This window comes from Apis laboriosa, unplaced genomic scaffold (assembly GCF_014066325.1).
Source record: "Apis laboriosa isolate Shangri-la unplaced genomic scaffold, ASM1406632v1 scaffold40_cov151, whole genome shotgun sequence".
Taxonomy (NCBI): domain Eukaryota; kingdom Metazoa; phylum Arthropoda; class Insecta; order Hymenoptera; family Apidae; genus Apis; species Apis laboriosa.
Genome location: NW_025223180.1, coordinates 4,052,017 through 4,069,676, shown reverse-complemented (window position 1 = coordinate 4,069,676; position 17,660 = coordinate 4,052,017). Strand labels below are relative to the sequence as shown.

Below are 17,660 nucleotides of genomic sequence, written 5' to 3'. Positions count from 1 at the left end.
AAAAATCTTTATCTCAACGCGTACATCCGTTCTCCCTCCCTCTCATTTCCCCCTCCCCTCTATTTCTGCCAGAGATCCCTTTTTCGAGATCTCTTCTCCGCGGTGGGTTATTAAGGTGGGTGGTTTTCTAATCGATATTTCAAATTTTTTTCCACGGGAGATGGCACGTATTACAGCCGTGGAACAGATTTCTCAGGAAACAGATTTCTCAGGAAACAGATTTCTATTGAATAAAGATAATGGAAAACGGGTCTTGTCTTATCTGGTTGGTAATGGGAGAAACAATTGCACGGAAGTCGAAAGTTTCCCGGTTAAATTTCCAACGGCCTCTTCATACAGCGGCACCAATTTTCATAATTTCCATTTCCCGAATAATTACGCAGCCAGTTATGAAGTGTGCGCGAAAACTGTGTACAGGGATGCTAGGAGCAATAACGTTCAAATTCTAGGAGCTTTGTTGTTCCTCTAGATTTCGCGTTTAACAAAAGATTACCATTGTACGCTACGTTTCCGCTCACTGTTACCTCGAAATTAATTTTCTCTTTTAGATTTGATCGAGTTTTTGCTTCGCAAAACCAATGATAATTTGATAAATAATTGATTAAAAGAATTACGATTACGATCCATATCTATATCCATGTTCCAAACATTTTTATTATCATTGCTCTTCTTTTATACAAAATAGGAATGCGAATGATGTTGCAAAGCAAAATTAACAGAGAAAATCTTTTATGGGGATAATTCTCGAGATACCGGATGATAAAGTCTCCAAATATTCTCCAAAGTATGTAAGCTTAGTAATTATTAAGAGGCACCTACAAGTGCGAACAATTCTCAGGCGTGGAATGGAAATGACAAGCGTGTTGGGTGGGATGGAATCGAGTTGAAGTTTAGTCTCGAGTGAAACACGTGTGTGCATAAATTCCTATAAAATTGTAGGAGGAACTTGCAACATTAATCCTTTATTTCCCTGTTATTAATTTTATCTTCGAAGAAGAAACCTCGTTGCAAAAATTTTCGTATTCCACGATTGACTCGAGTTCAACAGATCGTCTCAGATCTTACAAATAAATAATTTTGTCGATATTACAAACAACCAAAATTTCGATTGAAATTTCATTTACATTGGAACAGAATTATAATTTGTAAAATTATTATACTTGCTTTATTAACGATCGCGAAAAAAAATTTAACGACGCGATTCATAAAATTTAATAAGAAGGGGGATAAAAGAGCGTTGAAAGTTCGGTAAACTTTATACAAGTTTATGAAAACAGGTGCTCGAAGCAAAGAGGTGTCACGCGTGAAAGGCGCGACATTTCATCAAGAGTCTTAAAGTGGTGCGAGTCAACGGCAGGGGCGGCAGATAAAGGCGCGGCCCGCTTATTTTCAATTTCTTCTCTCGCAGAACGAAAAACGGCGAGGGACGTGAGACAATTTTCTTAGAAAACTTCCGTTTAGTTTCCCCGCCGTCACCAGGGAGGGCTGGTACGTACAACTGGGGTGAAAGACTGGGCCGTAAAGGCCAGTCTTTCTTAACTCTTTCCCTCCACGCCCTCCGGAAGGCGATGCAGTTCCAATTTAATGCAGCCGTAAACTCGCCGAGGCAGCAAATTATTAAACTGGATCGTAGATTATTTATCAGGGTTAACAAAAGTCTCTCGTATCCTTTGCGCCTTTCCCCCTTTTGCGACTGGCTGTTCCTCGCCTATAATCCACGAAACGATGTTTGCGAAACGCTTTTCGAATATTCTAACGCGAGCATTACATTGTCGCGAAGACATTTCGCTTCCCATTCGACGTTTTATCGTAACAACGATGTTTGCAGAAACACTTTATAACGCGTATATATAAAATCGTTCTACGAGGGGAAATTGAAACGTCTTGATCAAGATTTAGGAGTTGGGTTAAACCAATGAAAAAGTTTCACTTTACTCTTAAATTACTTTAGTCTTGCCTTACCTTATTTCTTCGTTCTTTTTTTACAACGCAAAACAATATATATATATAATAACGAAATTCGAGACGAAAGAAAAAATCTAGATACGTTTCCACCCATACGACGAAGAAGTTTTCTCTTTTTATTAAAAGATAATAAAATATGGCGACACGTGTGAGACAGTCCCACGTCGTTCCCACGAAACTTTATCTCCGTACTCTCTCCAACACTTGACAATAGTTTATTCCTTCTTCTTTCCGAAAAAGTTTTTCTTCCATACAAACGAAACCCTAATCACTTGTTACTTTCCTTACGAGTACGTGACACCGAGAACTTCCTTCCCTCTCGAGGACATCTCTCTTCTCTAGTTCTCGATACGCTCGAAGTGACCAAGTGATCGATCGTTGTCTCTCTTCGATTCGATTCCTTTAACTTTCGATTTAACCTTTCGAATAGATTCGAAGAAATACGTTCGGAAAATATCTCCTTTCTCGCGAGGAGACACCTCTCCCCCGTGATTAAATTTCAACCGATTTTTTTCAACCCCCCACACGAATTAATAATAATAATAATCGACAGAGAAAAAAAACGTGGACGGGCAACGACCGCAAATATTTTCATCGTAGATGGCGGATCGATCGAACGAGGGCGGCCGTATTTACCGGAAGTTTTCTACCGGCGTAAAAATACGGGCGGATGTATATGGGACGATATCGGATGTGGCCGATTTCCATAACAGAGACGGGGAATCACGCGGGTATAGATATTGATCATTCGATTTTTCGAGACACTCCTCTTTCTCCTCCTCCTCCTCCTCCTCGGAATAATATTGTTTCACGGATGAAAAAACAGGCGGGAACTTGTGTCAAGAATCCGTACAAGCGTGGATTGCAATCGAGAAGAAAAACGCGATGATTTTCGTTTCTTGGTTCTCTCATTTGTTACATCTTCAGAGCGAAGAGTTTTTCATTTTTCCCTCTTCCTTCTCTCTTCTTTTTTTTTTTTTTTTTTTATTATTTTGCGAACGAATATTCCGTTTAATTAACGCGGCACGGCAAAACGAGGACGAAAACAAGGAGGGAAGAAAATGAATGGAATGTTTAATTACTAAACAAGCTTTTAATGAAGGACGCTAGTTTGTAAGGATGTACGAGGTGGTTATAGAATTTTTTAACGATTCGAAAAAGGAATCGAATTCCGTCGGATTTCAAAAGTTCAAAAAAATTCGTTTTTGGATTTTTCTCTCTTTTTCTCTTTTTACTGGATACGCTGGACGAATTATCGTTGCGGAGATATCGGTCGCAGGTTTTTATTATATCGGGATAAAATAAGAAAAATTCGACGAGTCCATCGAAAGATAGAACGGGTGGCAGGTTTGTCTTTGTTTCATTTCGCGGATCCTTTTATTTTTGAAACGCAACAACGAAATGTGATTACGTTCCACCCCTGGAACAAGATTAACCTATTTTTCTTGTACGAATATTCACCGTGTGTACAAAATATTCTACGAGTGGTACTTGCTACGAAATAATCCCGACAAGGGAGGCATACTTCGCGTCGAATGTATCTTCATTATTTTCTCTATAACGGTGCGAGCTTTTCGCCCCGATATTGATGGTTATTTATTCATGTAATCACGCTTGAAAGGATAAAGAAATCGTTTAACGTAGAAACGAAGAAGATCCCTTGCAAATTTCTTTGGTAAATCTTTGCAAATACAAAATGCTACGATTTCGATCTTTTTTCCTATCTTTACTTTCTCATCCTTTTATTAATAACAACTTACTAACCCAACTTATCCTAGAAATTAAATAAAAACATATTTAATTTACGTTGATCGATTTAACAATTTGCCATATCTATTAGATTTAGATTTTAGATTAATTTTCTTCCATTCCAAGCTAACTTAACCTAACTTAAACCGTTTTTCTTAGTAAAATCTTCGCAACATTAGGATATATATCGAAGAGTCATCACAGTATCTTTTTAAAAAATTCCATGTTATTTTCATTTTCGTTCTAAAGAATTTGAAACAACAAGCTGCGCTTGAGTTCTCGAAAGAAGGTGGACGGACACGAGGATATAATTTTCGCCTGGACCTGTTGAACACGGCGTCAGGTCTTGGACAGATGCATCTCGATCGGGTGGTTCTCGAGTCCCCCAGCTACGGATACGTCGTCACGTTCGTGGAATCGATTTTCCATATCGCTCGCCCACCGGCCCCAACTTTTATCACTCGATAGGGGATGAAAGTTTCGCCTTTCGGCAAAAGTGAAACGAAGACAAAGGGGAGGAAGAGCAGATCGATCAACCGCCCCGTTTTTCGATTACGATTGCTACGATGGGACTGCAACCGTCCCATCCCTCCGATCTTCGAATGGAAAAGTTTTTTTCCAGAAGAAAGAGATGGCGGGATTCGTTTCGAAACGCGACGCGACTCGGCGACGCGGCTCAAACGGAATCCACGTGAATGAAATTCGCGTTTACCCGGCGTTTATTCGTCGTTCGCGAGAACGTCATTGTTCTACCTCTCGGGAGAATAAATTTTTCCAAAAATTTTTCTTCCACCCTCATTTTCGCTGGATCCTCCTCGAAATCCGGTTTCGTTTCGGGATAAATTCGTTATTTATTCATATTTTCTATTATTTTCGTTTTTCCCCTTGCGTTGTTGTTCGTTTTATTTACTTTTTGCTTTTTAATTTTATATTTCGCGATTTTATATCGCGGTTTATTTTGTATTTTGTTTTACCTGATTCGTGAATAAAAAAAATGGAATTTAAAGATTAAATGTTTTCGATACATTTTTTTTTTTTTTTTCAAAATTTCGAAACATCGGACATTTAATTCAGCTTTCAGTGAATTGCAAATTACGAATTTCAAAGTGAAATTACTTTTAGATTTTGGATAAAATAAGTTTATCGTAATATATCGCTAGATATATAGATAGACTTGTATAATATGTATAATATAATAACAGAAATTGATATGCGTTGATTAAAAATTGATCGTTTAATTGTACCCCAATCCGTGACACTAAAATTTCACGTGACACGACGCGGAATTATATAAATTATTATAATTCTAATAATCAAATATTTACCAGATTCTCCGGACGAAGTTAACAACTCATTAAAAAAAAAAAAAAAAAAAACTGAAATTTCAAAGCCGCGGTCATTTCAATGGATCGTGAATTATTAATTGAATAAAAATATTCTATTTTAATATATTACAAACGTGGAAATTCTGTTGCGTTCCATAAATTCGTTTGTTACGAATGATTATATATTCATATCAGCAGAGAGGATGAGAAAACAATACGTACAATTTCAATCAAATTTACATGGTTCGTTGATGAAATTTCACGTGTAAATACGTATTATTAACTATCATTATTTATCATTCCGTTCCGCGTTCCCATATCGTCACCGACGAGTTTTAAATAAATCCAAGTTGAATGATTTCAATCCGAAGGAAAATTGGGGAAAAAAATTTTCCCTCAAAATTTTCTCCACTCCGTTAATATATATAATATATACTTCTCGCGTCTAGATTCGTAGATACATCGTCGATTGGTTGAAATTAATCGACCTCGAGTCGATTCACGATCGATCGTAATGTTGAATCGAGGAGGAAATAAAGGAAGAAGCGAAATAAAGGAAGAAAAAAAGGGGGAATGATCGATCGCTGAACGATACGCTGGATGGATCGAGTGGATATCCATCCAGGACATCGAGCACAAGTACAATTTAATGCGAATCCGTAAAAAATCGTTCCATCCGGGATTTTTCTTCTTTTCGTTCTCTTTCCAGAAATTCAATTTACCACGAAACGTTACGGAGTTATCCCAAGTTACACAAGAAACGTATTTTTTTCGTGGAGCGCGATGAAGATGTTTCGTAAAAGTGAAAGGGTGTACGAATATATTTTTGCGTGAAAGGAAACGAAACGAAGCGGCGCATCTGATGGATAATTTCTAATTGCTTCTAATTTGTGAAGGTTCGTACATTCCCTCTAATTATGAAATATCTGCTAATTATGAATATGGATTATCGGTATCCTGTCTGCATAGAAAGCGCAATGTTGCAAGCTCGTAATTATTTGAATGAAAAGATTCTCGATTTTTGAATTATTAACCATGTTAATTATTACGATACTTTAGGCAGCAGAAAGAAAAATTATTCCTCGCTAATAAGGAAAAAAAGAGGGAGAGAAAACAATCAAAGAAATTGAATCTCTTCTTTCTTTATTTTTCACTTTCGAAACGTCGAACTTGTTAATTTATCGAGGAATTTTAAACTTTAAACGCGTTTATCCTTTTCGAGAATTTTGTAAAATTCTTTCTCCCCTCTTTATCGCATATCTTTATCGCATAGATAAATCCAATCGATAAATGAACGAAGCTCGCCAATTATGAAAATTTATTTACTCGATTCGTTTTTTTTTTTTTTATTTAGAATTTTATCACGTACAAAGAACATCGTACCTTCATCGTACCCTCATCCACGCCTCTTATCTCGTGGGCTACAATTACAATTCGCCCGAGGCGTTACTCGTTTCCTCGGCCACAACCGTTGGAGAGAACAATTTCCGGCATTTTAAAACGTTCCAGTAAGTTCACTCCACGTAACCGGCTCGACCGTCGCGATCAACGATTTCGAATGGACGAAAATTTAAATTTCTTTCTTCCGTACAACATTCACGGCATTTAGATCAATTTTGGTCCGCGCGAAACAAACTTGGACACCGAGCTGGACAAATAGAACTCGAAACCAACTGAATTTGCACGACTCCCTCCCTCTCTCTACGCTTTGGCTGCTTTGCGGTGTGTTTGTTACAAGATGGGGCGCATAAATGCTAATTGATTCGTCCTGACATATAAACGGAATTGATCGTAATAAATTTGGTAATAAATTTGTTTGATCAGAGGAGTTGAGGAATTATATTGCTTTCGTTTATATTAATTTTTGTATCAGAGTATAAAAGGAGAAATAGTGTTTTTAATTTTACACTTTTGAACGGTGACTCTCACCAACTTGGATTCGAAGATTCAATTTTTTTAGAATAGACTCTTAAGCTCGTCGTATATAATCTTATGAATTGTAATATAATATAATCAAATAGAGTTTTTTATTTCAAATTAGATCGTAATCGGATATCTTTGGCATTTAGTGTGAGTTTGACAGTCGTGGAAATAGGAATATATTATTTTCAAAGTTTTTAAGTTTTTATAAGCACATAGAACGTAATAATGATTAATTCGAATAAAGATGAGTTTTTCATTCATAAAGAAATTCATAAAGAGAGCAGTGATGAAGATGAAGATGAAATAATGAAGAGATAAGTGAAAAAAGAGATAAGAAAAATAAGAATAATAGACGATGAATGTGAAAGCACGTTAACAGGAGTTAAGAAGGATCAAGAAGGATGAAAGAACATATTACTGTGAATCACTTATTGTAAAACTACCTGACAAATCAGAGATGTATCTTATAAAATATCGCACGAAACAACGATACAGAATTTAATATTCAACAAATCTTTTTTCCTTTAAACATAAAGATATGTAAAATATTAAAATGTAAAAGTTTTATACATTAATTTGTACGTGTGAAATCATTTTGAGTTAAAAATTCGTCTCGACTTGTTGATTCGATCGAGCGAAAAAGGCTTCGAGCGCAAACGGTTAACTTGTGGAAACGCCCATTGTTTTATGATATATCAAAAAATATATGGGTTCGTTTGAAACACGAAACGATTTCAAGAAGACAAGAATGGAGTTTGCCACGAAACGCTGAATATCGGGCTAATTGGAGTGTACGTAATCGAATGATGACTTTGACAGGAAGAAGATATAGTGGCATCGTGTATCGAGGATGACGGATAAATGTCGTGTAATACGGTGTAATGAATTTCTCGTGATTCATGATGCCCGATACACTGGAGATTATCGAAGAAAAGCAAAAGCAATAAGATAGATCGATAAATGTCGTTATTGTTGAATCCAATCCAAAAATTAATTAAAACGTGTATTATACATTTTGAAATTAAATGGACGTTATTCAGTTTAGTTTTACCTATTTATATCCGTATATAAATATTCTAATTTATTAAACAGCATCAAGCAGCGTCACGTTTCATTGATTATATACGATATACACGAACGAGCTGTATTCGAATTTATGGCGAGATATGATTGAGAAGCGCGATATATTATACCGTGCAAATTGAGACAGATTGTTATCAAGGTTTTCGATTCGTCATGCTTCTCGTAACACCTTTAATCCCATGGAAATGAGATTACATCGAGGCCACGTACCGTGGAATCTCTAAAAGGAAGAACAAACAACGGTTTCCCTGTTTTGAATTATCCGTACTCATCGTGAAATTTCTAATGCATATTAAGTACGTAAGGAATACGGTGGCAAAAAGCGATAAACTCGATAAAGGAATGGCGTGAAACGTGGCCAAGATGCCAATAATTTTTCCAACCGAATTAGAATTTTCTTATTATTACTTTCCAACTGGGAATGAATATTCACGATCTATTAATAAATAATATCGATATAATGTACACGGTATCCGACTTAATATTAAAAATAAACATGCCTTCGCCATTTTCATTTGCGAGTCCAGTCCATTTCAAATTGGGCGATATCGTTTTCGCTTCGATTTATCGCCACACGTTCTCGCCATTACGTTTTATTAAAAATCTCGCGTATACACACACACACACACACACCCCCAAATCATCCCTATCGATTGATTTTCGATCCTATCTCAAATGTTACATCCCGTCTTAATCCCTCGATGAAAACGTAAATGCATCGCTTATTGATTTCAGAAGCCATTATTATCCCAACATAGGCGTCGAATCGTCAAAGCTAGCCAGAAATTATCGAGAGAGAGAGAGAGAGACTGTGTGTCTAAGTATCGATATGAAAGCGGAGCGGGCTGCCAGTCAGTCAGTCAGGTTTGACCAGTGGCCGATGGGCTCGCCGCATAATCCCGTGTTAGCTGAATGATTGAAATTATCTTCATGACCGATGTCGAGATCAACCCGTTTATCAACCCTATTTCCCTGCAAACTGGCATTGTACGCGCGCCTGTATGGGTCCACGTAACGGTCGCGCGCGTCAAACGTGTAATTAGCATGGCAAAATATGCATTAAACATCGCGTTTATTATTAACGCGGATAGATTTCGAGCGAGCATTCGGGATGGAACGTAGAGTTTCGATCGAGGCCAATACGGTTTTATCGTTGTTTATCGATATTCTTCGATGGATTTGCATAAAATTTGATCGTGGAAAAAGATGGGGGGGGGGGGGGAGGGATATATGGCGGGAACGGTCACGCTTCGATATCGAGGGTGGAATATATTAAAAATCCGTCGTTCGTTAAAAATATCTTTTTTCTTTTTTTTTTTTTTTTTTTTTTTTTTTTTCAACGAAACATTTTCGTGCGAAAATTCGGAAATAATTAACGTGGAAATAAGCACGTTTCGAGATACGATACACTGAGCCGAGAGGGATGAAATTTTTGCGAGGATTTTTCATTCGGGGGGGAGGAAGAGGGGTTTGGCAGTTACTTCGATTAACGTCGTTATCGTATCGGTGTGAAATCGAAATTCCATGACAACCGTAACGAAACAGCAAATAATGGGGCAAAGGACGGGGCTTAATAAATTCGTTTTAATCGGGAATGTTTAATGAAACGAGATTTATCGAGTGTGTATATATAAATATGTTCCATATGGGATTAAAACATTGAATAACGACGACGATTCTGTCAGAAATACTCGTCCATAATATTTTTTTCAAATTTCAGGCTTGATTTTCTTTCTCTTTCGTTCGAAATTTCTTTGTTATTATTATTATTATTATTATTATTATTATTATTATTATTATTATTATATTCGTTTATAAAAAATTAAAACACGAACAATTAGTCGAAAGAATTTTGTTTGAATTAAAATTTTATGGGAAACGAATCTATCGTCGATGAGAGAACGATGCCACGGCATAGTATAAAATTCGATATTACAATCCCCTGCTTTAAAAGGAGGGACGCATGAACATCTATTTGAATTGTTTCGTGGAAACTAGGCGACTTTTTAACGCGTGAAAATCCGCGTTGATGCGCGTTCTATCCGTAGCCGCTGACGCGTGATATTTTTTAATGCGATTTACACGGTAAGACAATCAAAATTGCACGAACTTGTGTACGATGAAACTATTATGAAACTATATTACACATTGTTCGTGTATCATCATTTTCACAGAGATATATTTTAAAAACGAATAATGACGAATAAATCTCATATTTTACACGTCTAATTTTATCTAATCTAAAAGAAGAAGAAAAAAATAGTTGGAATTTTTGTTTTTAAAAAAGAATTGGAATTTTATCGATTCGAAACGATTAATTAAAAAGATACCAAACGAGAAATGCAAAATTAAGCCACCCCTTTTTTAATACTCTACCATCTACACTATGAATTTTCAAATTTAATCGAATCGTTATTATTATTATTGAAATATTTAAATTTACAAATTTAAATTTATCCATCAAGTTTAGAATTACTGAAATTGATTGAAATCAAGATTTAAATTTACATCGATATAATTATACGATGAATATCGATCGATCGAATCGAAAAATTGGCACAAAAAAATAATTAAAATCCTTCGGTATCTAGCCGAAATCTCTCTCTCTCTCTCTTTCTCATTTGAAACGAAAGAAAAGAATAAAATAAAACAAATAAAATCAAGCATACTTCATTTACATTTCAATCGCAAATTGCAAACGAGGCAAAGGTCGGGCAACGATTCGCTTCTGGCGCGAGCGAAAGTCAACGTTTCTAATTAAATTTGGTGGACGTGAAACGTGGACGGGAATCGTTCGGTTCGTGGGAATGCGACGAATTCTCATTCGAGGAAAAGACGAGAGGCGATCGGTTTTTCTCGCAACTCGTTTCAACGTCGTTTCACCGAACGACGACGATGACTTTCCAAGTCGCTCGAGCATACAGGGGAAAGATTGGCCGAGATCGCGATCGAAGGCGGAAGGTTCGACGAGATTGGACAATTTCTCGCCGGTGGAATCTCTCTCTTCAACCAGAAATTCACACGACGTGCGAGGGGAAGGAAGACAATAAAAGAAACAGAAGTTTGAAATTATCCTGTCAGGCAGCTAGAGGGGCTCCATTAATTCGCGTTAAATCGGTTTCGTGGTTTCCTGTTACTTCCCTATTTTTCCACTGAAACACGGAAATTTTGGAGATTTTTCGCGTGCAAAGGTAGAATGTGTTGTTCAATTTTTTTCTTTTTCTTTGCAATTCATGATTTGATAAAGTATTTCAGAATGGATAATTAAGAGAAACATTTTTAATGATCGAACAGATATCTTGTTATCCGTGGAGTATGCTATTTACGAAACGATCAACTCGATTGTTCTTCGATTTTTATCGATCGCTCTGCCTTTGAATTGTTTGATTGAATTGTTTTCGACGTTCATCGAGTGAAAACCTCGAAATCGTCAAATACCTGATACTTTCCCGCTACAAAACGAATAGAAATCGAGAGCTGTGAAATTACAAAGTTCTATTATTATATTGGTTAAATTCTAATTCTAAAAATTTCCCCCGAAGTGAACAAAATTTAATTCATAAAAACGTTTTGCAATTGAAACGAAACCATTTCCATGTCCAGCCGGCTTCTTTCTTTGCCTCTCTTCCTTTTCTTTATAAACAACCCTCGTAACAAGGTCTCTCCGAGACGTAACAAGACTCTCATTTTATACACACTACGATACGGACTAACAACGCTCACGTTTTCTGGAACATTAGACGTCGAATTTTATTATGAAATTACCTCATTTCTCTAAAATCTTATGCTTGTCCATTTCGTAATGACCACCGTTAATGCTATAATATCACCGAATGGAATCCTTTCCCGTAAACATAAATCTAGTGCAGATTATTTTTCGACTTCTCTACGAAATAAAAGTGTAAAACTTTCTATCGTTTGTTCACTTTCTCGTTTGTTCCCAGGTGCGATCTTTCATGCGGGGGACGAAGAGTACATGAATGCGTTTAAAAAGGCGGTGATCGAGACGAAATCGGAACACATCGCACCCTCGTTCAAGGTGGAAACTAGTATAAAGCAAGTAGAGGTTAACACTGACAGCTTCAAAACCGCCGCCGCTGGTTCGTATTAAGCAATATACATTTTTGCACACAAATTTTAAAACTAACATTGACATATTTCTATTCATATATTTTTCGTTATAGTAGATTTTTTTATATAGATAAATTTACATAAGTAAGTTCAGCTGACAATTTTTAAAACAGTTTTCAAATAAAAATTTTGTATTTCTATAGATAGATACGAAGTTACTACGATACATTCTCTTTCGCTATCTAAAACGTTATTTATATTTTTCGATATTCCTATCGTAACGAAGAAAATGTGGAAATTTTCAATTAATATTCGAATTGCACGAGAGGCGAAATCATTCGACCAGAAGATTAAAATTGCTAATGAACCAATTAGCGACTGAACGCGCACAATCAATTTCGAGGAAATTTAACGTTTGATAAGTAAAGAAAATGGCGAGGAAACGATCGAATGGAGTCCATCGAGCAACGTTGTCTCTAGTTTTCTTCCCATCGAACTTCTTCGATCGACAATAAATTTCGCGTTAAATCCTGCCGCGGGAGAAACAAATCGAAGGGCTGGAGCGATAATAAAGCGTAATTGGACTTCTTTGTTCCCCAATGCAACTCGATATTTAAACGGTTCCTCTTTTTCCCTCCATCCCTCCATCCCCTTCCAATTGAAACGAATAATAAGATTATCCTCCTCTCGAGTACCATTCTTTCTGCATCGAAAATGGAATATCGATTAATCTTCGTTCGAAACATCACGGCAATTCCATGACACGATTCTACGATGGAGTAGTAAGGAGGATTTTGAGCAATAGTAAGAGCAGAAAATCGATCAAAACCTTCTAATTTTCGAGATTTCCTCGAACAATAGCTTGCATTCTCCACTCGATCTCGAAGAGCTTCGTGCATTTCCTGATTTGTATTATTTTACGGAGGAGGTTAACACGCTTTTGCAGCTTGCAAACTTTTGGAGGAGGGTGTGGCGGCGATCTTTGGACCTTCGAGCCCCTACACTTATGGGATCGTAGCTAGCATCGCGGCCAAGTTCGATGTGCCTCACATCGACTATTTCTGGAGACAAAATGAAGAGCTTCAGGCGAATCAGGAGCCGAAAAATCCAAAACCGATGACTATCAACTTCTTTCCCGACAGCAAGATGGTCAGTCAGGTGAGTCGATTTTTACAAAACGTGAGAATCAAGTGAGTCCCGTTTCATCGTAATATCATAACATGATTTATTACAAATTTCTAACACTGTAAAGAATCAGATAGATTCGACAATGTTCTTCGATAACGCAATCGAACGAAATTCTCACAATATTAAATTATCCATCGTATCCATCGAATCAGAGGAAAGGAATATACGATCTTCTGTATTTCTCTCGAAACAAAAGTACCGCAACAAAAGTGGCGCCACGCAACCTACCGCCGTAAATTATCCAATTGCGCGCAAATATTTATTTCCTCCTCGGATTGAAAACCGGTCGTGGAGTGAAATTGATTCGAATTAATCGAGTATCTTCAACGTTTCCTTTTTTCCTTTTTTTTTTTTTTTTTTTTTTTTTTTTTTTTTTACGTGTATACGTACAACGACGCACAAATGCGCGACACCTTTACGGGTCGATGGTCGGGGAAGGAAATCGTTTAAAGGAAAAATGGCGAGGAGCGAAGAGAAGGGGGGGGGGAGCAAAGGTGGCGCGTTTCGATGCAATTTTAAATTACTCGTTTAACGAGGCAAATCGAACGGGTTTGAAGTAGCTGGCGCATTAAACCGGCTAGTCGAGGCTAATGAGCGCGATCAAAGACCGAACTTCGACGGCTAACGACGACGGCCGGATGAGTTTTTATTCTCCCCGCTCTTTTCACACGGACGCGGGAAAACAAACGAAAACCAAGTTGAGACGAATCGAGGCGGGGTACTCCCCCCCCCCCCCCCACCGATTAAGGTTTAATTAAAATTGTCGACGAACGAGCGTGGCGGGCGTAAAGGATTACTCGCCGTTTCGATCTTTATAGCGCAATTAAAGCGTTCCTCCCGCTGTGTTAGGTTAGTTTAAATCCTGCGGTTAAATTGGCGCAGCGCGTGGCGCTCGCTCGCCTCCCCCCGTATGCCATGCGTAAATACGATCGCGTCGAAGAGCGAAGAAACGGGGAAATGGGAATATAAAGGAAGCCGTTATGTAAAAAACGCGCGAAATACGTGGAAACGGAAAGAGAAACGATTAAACGATTGAACGTTATCGTACATAGGCGATCAATAAGAAGATTACATATACAAGAATTATATATCGATGCTCGTTACAAGCTTACGAGGCTAAGAATATTAAAATGGCCTTCGTTATAAAGCCCGGCCAATTATTTATACGATTAATGCGATTAATGCGCGTCAAATTTATCACGCGCTTCTTCAAATCAATTGCCGCTTTGGGGAAGGAACACGAGTGGCCGAACACGAGTTTTAAATTAACCAGATTTTCAAATATATCGAGTATCCGTCAATTTATCTCATCATCGTATTTAATCTTCATCGTCGCAAATATCGTAATTTCACGCACGCCAATTTCTTCCCCCTCGCTCTTCGAACTGTCGATCCGCGAGATATCATGATTTTATCAAAAAAAAAAAAAAAAAAAAAATTCTTTCGCGCTGGAAAAACGTAAAAATATTTCAATATTTTCCCATCCGTCCTTTGAAGATTTTTTTCCATTTCGTTCGATTTTTCTCCCCTCTCTTTTATTTCGGTGGCAACGCAACGCCTATTTCACGCCATTTTTACGCCGGTTTCGCAGAAAGAAATTTCCATTCGTCGAATTTTCGCACCTAACTCGTCACCGCGGTCTTCCCTTAATTTATCGCGTACGGCGTTCGACGTTCGTTTTCTCGACCGATAACGATCCGAGTGTATAACGAATTCCCCCACGATTTTCCCCCAGGTTTAAAAGGAAATTCACGTTTGCATAAACCGATTTCTCTCTTTCTGCCTCAATTTGTGAACGTGAATTTTGTAAAAAAAACGATCGTTGAAGAATATCGGCCCACTTTCGTGATAGCTTCGTTGTATCTTGCATCGCATAACCCTTTCCCTTTTATATCATGTATCATTAAATTAACTTTAACAAGCCTAGTTAAAAACAGATTATCTAATATCAATATAAATCATCGTACCAGAACGAATGAAAATTTTGCCCAGGCGATCGCCGACGTGGTCGAATCCATGAAGTGGACCACTTTCGCGGCCGTCTACCAAAACAACGACGGCCTGTCGCGGATTCAAAAGGCTCTGTCTCTTAGACGAAAGAAGGACACTGCGGTGACGATAAGAAGGTTGGGGGAAGGGCCGGATTTTCGTCCTATACTGAAGGAGATTCGTGCCATGTCGATCTGCAACGTGATCATCGACGTCGAGCCGAGGAACATCATCGATGTGCTCTATCAGGCGAAGGAGGTCAAGCTGTTGGCGGAGTACTGTAATTTCTTAATTACTTACCTGGTATTACGCCACATTCTACTTTATATGCGTACGATCTCCTCCACTCGGAAACTCGATTCATCTCACGATCGACCAATCTACCATAATTTAATCTTAACGACGGAGGAAAAGTGGATCACTCAAGTTTGGATCAAACTTGGAGGAAAATTCGAGATGAAATCCCGATCTATTTTCTCCTCTCTCTTTGTTTAGAACGAGTTTATCTTCGCAACATGCGCCAATATTTTACCCCCACATTCGTATTTCGTCTCTCCAAGTAAAGTCTAAACGCGTTTCCTCGCGTTTCATTTCATTTCATTTCATTTCATTTCATTTTTTTCTTTTTTTCGTAACGAGCATATTTTTTGGAAAATTCATTTGTCCAAGCGTAAACGTAACGAAGTTTAAATATCACGATGAAGAGAGATTTACGAGTTTGAACAAGCGGGGGCATCCATACGAAAGTGGTGGGTTCGTATTCCGCGGTCCATCGGTTTGACATTTCCTCTCCTAATTTCACTGGAAAGCTGGGACAAAAGCTGGAAATTGAAAATTCCGGTGGGTGGCGTAAAATTTTTCAAATATGTTTACATTATGCGAAGTATGTAAAAAAAATAATTCACCACCGTCCCAAAGATCGCATTTAGATCACGAAACAAACGAACGAATCGAAATCAAGTATAGAAAAATCGCTGATAAATCGTAACCAGAAATGTTTATTTTTTGGAAAATTCATTTGTCCAAGTATAAACGTAACGAAGTTTAAACGACGAAGGGAGATTTAAGAGTTTGAACAAGCGGGGGCATCCATACGAAAGTGGTGGGTTCGTATTCCGCGGTCCATCGGTTTGACATTTCCTGTCCTAATTTCACTGGAAAGCTGGGACAAAAGCTGGAAATTGAAAATTCCGGTGGATGGCGTAAAATTTGTCAAATGTGTTTACATTATGTAAAAAAACTAATTCACCACCGTCCCAAAGATCGCATTTAGATCACGAACGTTACAAACGAACGAATCGAAATCAAGTATAGAAAAATCGCTGATAAATCGTAACCAGAAATGTCCGTCCATCCATCCATAAAAAATGTTTGAAAAAAATGCCAGGATAAATCTTTCGATCGTCTCGCTTAAAAATCATCGCAGCATTCGAGAGCACGTCGTCACCGCACCCTGCAAGATTTTCTCGTCGAGGCCGGGCAGTTAGCGGAGATAACGCTCGCGGTTTCCCCGACCGCGGCTTTTCCAAGGGAATTTCATTAATAAATCCATGGAACGTGTCGCGGTCACGTTCACCCCGGGCGTAGTAACTGCATTAGCCGGTTACAATTGCCAGCCTTTTTATTAAACGTACCCATAAATTGCTCCGAGTAATTGTTTTCAACGATACGCCGGTAATGGCGTGCCGTCTGAACATTCCTTCGTTCACCACCGCACCCTGGAATCCGCTTTTTATGACGCATTACCACCGGGCACGTAACAATACCTTCATAAATAACGACGTTCGCGGCGAGTCGAGGGTTTTCGCGCGTATCGTTTCCTTTTCTCTCTCTTTCTCTCTCTACGTATGTCTCTTCCCCTCTCTCTCTCTCTCTCTCTCTCTCTCTCCCCTTGAATCCCTCTTTTCTTCCTTTTTTGCCTTTTCTTTTCTTTTTTTTTCTTTCTTTGTTTCAAAGCGGAACAACTCGACGTCCTCCGGGTGACGCGTAGAAGCGCCCCTTTTGTCGCGTCGAAGCGTGCGCGTACCCAAAGACAATGCAAAGTTAGAGGGAACTCGTGCGATTTACCGGGGGAGTTGGACTGGAAAAGAGAACGAAGGTTGTGTCCTTTTTAGAGCTACGCTCGAAGAAGATCGAGGGTTCGTTCGACCATCGTTTCAATTCTATTATATTATATATATTCTCTACAGAAATTACTTATCCACAAATTGTTACGTTTTTCGATATATCTTGACTCGTTACGCTTCAAGTGTCCATTTCTATGAACGAAGCAGTCGAATCTTCTCCTCGCGATCTTCTATACGTTTCGAGGCCCTCCCCCCTCTTTCCAAAACGTTTTAACGTTTTAAAGAAGGAACACTTTGATCG

The 17,660-nt window shown here is 38.2% G+C and overlaps 1 protein-coding gene across 4 annotated transcripts in view; it reads left to right on the top strand.

Moving 5' to 3' along the window:
* Positions 1-17,660, top strand: part of LOC122715974 (glutamate receptor ionotropic, kainate 2-like) — a 48,228-nt gene that overhangs the window by 21,260 nt on the left and 9,308 nt on the right. For 2 of the 4 annotated variants that reach the window (XM_043938619.1, XM_043938618.1), the window contains 3 exons: positions 11,990-12,145; positions 13,063-13,274; positions 15,297-15,596. In XM_043938619.1, the coding sequence (XP_043794554.1) occupies positions 12,022-12,145; positions 13,063-13,274; positions 15,297-15,596 (636 nt within the window). In that variant the 5' untranslated portion in view covers positions 11,990-12,021. Of the gene's footprint in view, positions 1-11,989; positions 12,146-13,062; positions 13,275-15,274; positions 15,597-17,660 lie in introns of those variants that run through there. The other 2 variants (XM_043938620.1, XM_043938621.1) reach the window with 2 other exon arrangements.